Source organism: Bactrocera tryoni, chromosome 5 (genome assembly GCF_016617805.1).
Source record: "Bactrocera tryoni isolate S06 chromosome 5, CSIRO_BtryS06_freeze2, whole genome shotgun sequence".
Taxonomy (NCBI): domain Eukaryota; kingdom Metazoa; phylum Arthropoda; class Insecta; order Diptera; family Tephritidae; genus Bactrocera; species Bactrocera tryoni.
The window spans coordinates 25,477,156-25,485,231 of NC_052503.1; the positions used below are offsets into that span (position 1 = coordinate 25,477,156).

An 8,076-nucleotide genomic window follows, 5' to 3' on the forward strand; every position below is an offset into this window, starting at 1 on the left:
TTCCGCCATTTGACAAACTTGGAGTGAAAGTACTCTACCATCAACTTTCTATCAACCCTGAGCATAAGTTTTAGCCTAGCTTATGGATAAATTGGTTCCAATTTTTTCCACATTCAAAGTTGATGTGCGCTCAGGACCATTGTATTGGACTAAATAACAATAATACAATCAAAAATGGAACTCCAGATATATCTTTACACTTTCCTAATCGGCACTTTGATCAATATTCACTCGATCGAACGAACGATTAATACAAAAATAAACATATATGTCGAAATAAGAGAACATTTTCAAAGGTTCCCGGCGTTTTTCTAAATTTATAATGTCACAGGATGAAAATGGGCGAAATCAGTTGCGGTCTTCCCATATACCAAAATTTTAACTTCCACCTCACTCTTTCTTTTCCAGTGAAGAAATCAGAAAGCAATTATGATAACGGGCACGAATAATGCCTTTAGAATGTGCCTTTTATGACCAAATATCGTTCTTATCCAAAAAAAACTGTTCAACAACCTAGGTACTACATATTTGGACCTCGGTTCTTATAGTTGACCTTTTACCGAAAATATCGGTCAATGTGCCAGGAGTCACCGGCCTCAACTTTAAGAGCGCTACGGCCAATTTATGGTCGTCATAATCGTCCTGTCAGATCAACAATTGAGTGTCTAGTGGTAAAATTTTAATCCACAGGCACAGTACCAAATGATCCTGTGCTAGTGAGGCAAAGTGTTCATAGTGACGAGAATATTGCTGCCGCCAGCGCATCATTTGAGGAAGACACACATCAGTCTCTCAAACATCGTTCTCAAGCGTTGAACACTTCTGTGACGTCGTTGTGGCGAATTTTGAGAAAAAGTCTTGGCCTACATCCTAATAAGATCAAATTGACGCAAGATCGAAAACCACTTAACCAGCAGAATTGTCGTATGTTAGTGAATTGGGTCGATAAAAAATTTGAAAATGATCTGGATTTTCATCGAAAAATCATCTTCAGCGATGAGGCCCATTTCTGGCTGAATGGCTTCGTCGAAAAGATTACGGTTTGGTGCGGTTTATGGGCCGGCGGTGTTATTGACAGCGGAATTTGTAACCGTTAGACTATTTCCTGTGGGGCTTGGTCAAGCTATGGTCTGTGCCAACAACACAGCGACGATTGATGAACTTGGTTCGAATATCTAACGTGAAATTACAACAGTACCGGCCGTTTATGCTTGAAAACTGTCGAAAATTGGGTTCAGCGTCTGGACTTCCACAAGCGTACCCGTTTTGGCTATACAAAATAAATGGAGTTCCATGCATAATGGCATCCAATACACTTTCAAAGGAATATTTATAGCGCTCTTATTGAAAAACCCGTTATAATTGCTTAGATTCCGATCCAATGGTTGAAGGTTTGCTCCTTCGGATATTTCCCTGCCTTTGTTTCTTGTAAGTTACAAGAATATAAAATGATCGGCTGCACTCGAACTTAGCATTCCCTACTTGTTATGTTGTATCGTTGAACTTACGTTCACAAAAAAACCCATAAACTCTACAGAGACAACGCCAGACAGATCTATGGACACACAATGTTCTAATTTACTAAGTGAAATCCTTTGAGATGCTCTTACCTAACTACAATTCATTTCTCACACTTACTTCCATTAATGTCACAAAGGAGAATATAATAACCCATTACTCATATGAGAATACAAGTAATTATATACTTAACATATACCCATAACCTCTTAAATCAGTCTGTCAGCCAACAAAGAGCAACAGGCAATATCTCTCTAACGAGCTTCTGCGCTATCGGTTCAATATGTGTTAGTGCTCTGCTTTCGATTCGCTCAAATTAATTGCCAATTTAAATTAACTAATTCCATGCAATGCTGACCATAAGCAGCGATGTAAATTATTATCCTTTGACCGCAAAGCAAGTGTCCTTTGCAATTCTCTTAGGGATATGTCTGCTAAGCATTATTAAACATATCGATTTGCAAATGTAAGTGGATGGCCGGTGGAGTTTAAGGTAGCTGAGTAGATCTCAAATAAAAAGACAGTGAAATATGGTTCATACAGAGCTCGTAAAGAAATCCCGATTATTTAAAATGGTACATATGATAATTCCTTCATATTTAGCGCCTAATATTATAGTTTCAAGGTTATGCTTAGACAAGTTTCGGCCATAGAAAACGCATCGCGGAAATACTTAAAGCGCAGCCGTTTTATACAAACAGACAGATAAATTTCATAGTTTTACCGATAGGACCGGAACCAAGCTAGATAAAAAATCCACACACATAAATGATCTTCAAAAATCCGGGAAAATTGAACAGAAATGAAACTTGTTCACATGCAAAAAGAAGAAGTAGAGCTTCGGATAAATATATATTATCTACCAAAAAAGTACAAACTTTCTCTGGTCTTCTGTCTTTCAAGACTTCCAATCTTATAGTTTGATTGAGATTAGGGAAAGGCATCATTTACCATAGTACCACATCGCAGTCAGAGCTCATTTTCTAGTAAACCAAGCTTTGAAATTCCACAGTGATTCCTTCAAAGTCACTCTTGATTCTCAGATCTACATTACTTAGCAAAACTTTAGGTGAAGAGCAGTTTGTATGACAAACTTAATGATCAATTGGTTCAAGAACGACCGTTCCGCAAAGTGAGTGCTAAATTTAAGATCGACAACTCGAAAACGGATGGGCTATTTTGCGTACAGAGACAGACGGAAGAACTTGGCTGAATATATACTCAACTCGTGACCCTGAACATCTATTGTATATATTCTTTATAGGGTCTCGACTTTTCCTACTGGATGGTACTAGCTTTATGGCACATTTTATATACTCCATTCAGGGCATAAAAATAGCATTTTATTTTCAAAGTTTTATGGTATTTCTTTCTTCTATCCCTCAAAGTAAAAACTAATATAAAGTCATTTCAGCGTTGAACTTGTTTATGAAAAGCCAGACAGTAAAATTCAGTAAGCGAAACCCCCACGGCGCTTTTATTTGTATTCTCTTTATCAAACATTGTCTAGCCAAAGGTACACCCAACTGAGCTTCGATTACACTTTGTCATATTTTATTCTTGTCTTTTTTTTTATTATTTTCCCACACCTCCCACAATATGACAGGAGTTCCCTGGGAGCGTTCCTGTTTATGATACTTTGTACAAAGAAAAAGCGAGAAATGAGTTTACAAATTAATTGAACGCTGTCTATCTGCGTTATTTCCACGAACAATTTTGCATTATTAAGTAACAGCGGGCAAGTTTGCGCTGTCCTTTAACGCTTTGCGTCGTTATACAAGGTTCGTCTGAATCCCTGTCGCATTTTCCCTAATCAACATGAACTTCGGGTTATTATTGCTTTTATGGCGGTGCCTGCTGTTGGCATTCCTTTTTTTATCAACACGCTCACACCAGGAATTAATCAACTCAATTTGAGCGCCGCTCTGCCATTTGCCCTTTCTCAAATATTTGTTCCGTTATAGCCAGCGTATTTGGTAAATAAACGTCTGAAACATGAATTTCATAAGGGAATGGGCATGTATAGCAATCGTCGTGAAGTTATTTTTGACTTTCGCTTTCCGCGTCGAGGTGTGGCTGGCAGCAAAGAGCTAACAGTCGAACCTTTGTTGACGTGCAGCAAATTCCTGAATATTTCAAAAGGCAGTTAGTTTCGGAAAAATACTTACGAATTCAGTTTAAAAAGTGTGTTTAGAGTTTAGAATTGTGATCGCAAGGGGTTGGAGGTCTTTTTTTGGCCTCAACATTATTCGTTTACTGGAGCAATTCCGACTCAGTATTTTGGAGTTACTTTATGCCATTGACTTTTAAGCCAAATTTGCACTATGGTTTGTGAGATGACATCACTTGTGTACGAAACTCAAAATATTCTTGGAAAACAACGAAACAACTGTAACAGGATCTTGAAAGGATGTGAAAGATTTCTCAGCTTAAAGAAAAATGTATATAAGACTGACCTGATTAGAGTCTTGAGATAGTTTTAGGATTTGTACCACCTGGCAAGGCATTGACTTCATACCCAAAACATTAACGAAAATTCTCAGATCCTCTGCTATCCATCTAATGCCAATGCGACGATTTTGAATTACGGTTTCTTTAATTTTATCGAGGAGGATGGACGACTTAGCTATAACCACGTAAGCTGTGTCTGCTGTGTCATTGGCCAATGAACCACACACATGAGACAAATTTTCAATGAATTCGCGACCCTCACTGAAAGCTTTGTACCATTCATGTACTTGTGTTTGTGTTAAGGTAGAGTCCCCAAAACACTTCTGTAAGATTTTCTATTAGGTTGTACCAATTTATTAACATCTTAAAGTATCATACATTGAAGTGGGCTAGTCCGGATCAAATTTGATCTCATGATAAAAGGTCTAATAATTGTCAACCCTAAGCTTTGTAGCATTAATAAACAATTCTGACCTTAATACCGACAAATAAGAGGAATATTTCTACGACAGTGTGGTCTAAGTAACCAGAATGAATCTAGATTTATATTCGACCAAGAATTGTCAACTGTCATTCATCGAAATTACTTCAGTAATGTTTTCTGACGCTACAACAACAACAATGAATGCTTCCATAATGTATGAAGTGGCTACTGTTTCTGACATTTGCTCGCCAATTCCAACGAGGTTTCTTTCACTTATCAAAGCTTGAGGAAAGAGTGACTTATGGATACATATATTCGAGTTTTCTAAAGAGCGTAACTATTACTACCAGGATAAACTATAGATCGAAGTGTTAGTTTCCAGTCTCTGACATATAGACAATATAATAATAAATGTAATCTTATTGCCTTAAATCGGAAAAATTGATTTCAAATTTCCATATTTTCTCGAAATCATTTTGCGCAAATCAAAGTTGAAATTTGAGATATCCAGAGCAATTGGCTCACAGGAAAAATTTCTGTTTTATGTTTTCTTCAATACTCTTTTGAAATTAAATACAATTTTCTCATGCTTTCTCGTTTTTCTCTCTCTCATTGCAGGTGTACGCAAAGCACGCGCCTAATTCCCCAACAACACACTAACAACCCAGCGAACTGTTTCAATTTGAATTCAGAAACAAAAGCAAAAACAACAACTGATTTCGTTGAAACATTATGCAAAACACATATAAAAACGCATGCAACAACGCCACAAACACAAACAACAACAAAAACCAAAATGAATGCACAAAAGCGCAGGTTGAAGAGGAAGAGAGCAGTTCATTTTTAGAATCAAACGGCAACAAAAACACTACTAACTGACAGATTTCATACAAAGAATCACAACAACAACAACACAACCAACTGACAAACTATATACAAAGCACAAGAACGACAACAAAAACTGAACTAATTGACAGATTTCATACAAAGAGCCACTACAACAACTACATATACAACAAAACCAAGAAGTAAAACGAATAATAGATAACAGTAAAAGCGATAAACCAAGAGATGAAAAGAAAAGCAAAAAATAGCAAGTAAAATTAAATTTAATTAAATCAGACTTAAAAAGTTATATAAAATTAATCAACAAATACAACAAATACATAGCTACAGCAAAAGTGACATTACAAAAACAATTAATAAAAGTGTGAACCCTTAAAATCAAGAAAAAAAAACAACAAAACACAAAATTATTTATAGAGATCTCCAAAATTTGATTACAACAAAACAAAATAGTAAATACTGAACAAAAACAACAACACATTAATAAGTTTAAAAAGTAAATTAAATTAAAAGACAGACTTATATACCATATTTATATATACATAAGTATATATATAAATATATATATATACATTAAGAGTTGCTAAAAAACAAGAAGAGTTGCAATTACATACCAAAAACAAAAACAAAAGAATAATTATTAATTAAAAATTAAAAATTATTGAAATGAAAATAGGAGCCAGTAAACTTATATACATACATACATACACACATACCGTAAAAGTAAGCATGCAGTTAAATGGACCCAAATCGGCAGCCGAGACGCGACGAGACGAAACGAGATGGACTCGAGCCACATACACACACACTCACATGTCGGTATGTCGGCTCTCTGTGGCTGTGGTTTTGCATGCAGGCGCGGCGAGTTCACAGAGCGAGCGTGAGCGAGTAAATTTAAATTTTATTAAAATTAAAAGAAATAAAATTAAAATTAAAAAATTAAAAATTAAAAAAATGCAAAAGCATTTAAATTAAGCATTATTACTTATATACATACGATACATAATGAGGTGGTAAACAACAACAAAAACAAAACAAAATACGCAAAATATTGAGAGAGTATGAAACAAATTTAAATTATACATATTTGTTTTACACAGAAAAAAAATTAAGATATTAATTTAGAAAAAAGCCAAATCCAAAAATAAAAAAAATTAAATTTTACTATAAAAGTCGAATGGAAGATGAAGGCAGAAAACAATTAAATATTAAACAATTCCAAGCAAAAACCCAGTTTAACGAAAATAGTGAATAAATTCATAAATATTTGCATTTCTATGTTGACAGAGAGCTAATTAAATAACCCTTACATAAAAGCAGTGGAAGCGACAGACTTGCAAAAAAACCTACGAATGCAATTTATTTGCGCACAAGTGTATTATTTACAGAAATGTTTTAATGAGTTTAAAGCTGGAAAACGCTTATTTTGCTTCTTACTTACTACAAAATGGCCGCAAACAAGTTTTTACACTGAAAAAAATTATATAATTTTGGTGAGTTTAATTTTTTTATAATTCTTTTATAAAATTTTTATTATATTTGTATAATTTTTTTTTATGTATTTTCTTTTAATTATTCTTATATATTTCTTTACCTTTTTTATATGTTTTTTAATTTTTTTATATATTTTTTTTAATTTTTTAACACTTTTCATATATATTTTGGTTTCTAAAATTTTGATGTATTTTTTAAATTTTCTAAATTTTTTCTTTTGAATTAAACTTACTATTTCATAATACCTTTATATGTGTGTTAAGGCAGACACTTAATTTAGTCAATTAGTGACTTTTTGCACGTTTTCAGTCTGAAAAATGTTAATTAATTACAACATTAAGGGTTTTCTTAAACGACTGGAATAGAATTATTAGAAAACAAAAAAATTTCATATAAAAAAATATTTAATATTTTATCATTTTAATATTTTTATTTAATTTTTTATATTTTATACATTTTTTATATTTCATATATTTTGTAATTTTTCTAAATATTCAAATATTTTCTAAATTATAATTTAAATTTAACACATTCCCTCAGCAAATTGCTTGCACGAGCCGGCAAAAGTAAAAATTGCTAATGGAGTTAATTAAAGGCAGTTTAACGTGCTAATTTTACTTCATCAATCTGCAAATATAACTTTTACCAGTTACATTAGTCCACTTGTCCTTTAATTTAGTCACTAGCATTTTATTCATACCAATATCTGCTGTGATAAAATTGCTAATAGACTCATTTGAGGGCCTGTTTGAACGTCTAACATTGAAACGAATTAAGTAAATCAGTTTAATTTTTTTCATAAAGTAGGCGTAGCGTATACCAATCACTGTGAAAAAATCACTCAAAATTTGTTTAATTTAATTAAATATTGTTCAGAGTCCTTTCAGAAATATTTTCAGTCAGCCTCCTAATTTAGTCAATTAGTGAATTCGCTATACTAAAAAGACAATGAAAAAATTGCTAATTGAGTAACTTAAGAAGCACTCTGAAATTATGAAGGTTCTTTTCATTAATTTTTTTAAATTAATTTAATTTTTTGAATTAATTTAATTTTTTGAATTAATTAATAAATTGAGAAATTAATTTTTATAAATTTTAACTGAGTTTAAATTTGTATTCAACAAAATTTATAGTTTTAATTTCAGTTAGCTGATTAATGAAAAAATTAGTTAGTTAATTAAGAAATACATTTTTTATAAATTTTAATTGAGTAAAAATTTTTTGTCAATAAATTTATAGTTTTCATTTTAATTAGCTAATTAATCAAAAAATTGGTTAGTTAATTAAGAAATAAATTTTTCATAAATTTTAATTGAGTTAAAATTTTTATTCAATAAATTTTA

At 32.4% G+C, this 8,076-nt stretch overlaps 1 protein-coding gene across 1 annotated transcript in view; it reads left to right on the top strand.

The window, feature by feature from the left end:
* Positions 1 to 5,484, top strand: part of LOC120778679 — a 79,510-nt gene extending 74,026 nt beyond the window's left edge. The window contains exon 6 of the mRNA XM_040110614.1: positions 5,012 to 5,484. Coding sequence (XP_039966548.1) covers positions 5,012 to 5,034 — 23 coding nt within the window. The 3' untranslated portion in view covers positions 5,035 to 5,484. The remainder of the gene's footprint in view (positions 1 to 5,011) is intronic.
* Positions 5,485 to 8,076: the final 2,592 nt, after the last annotated feature.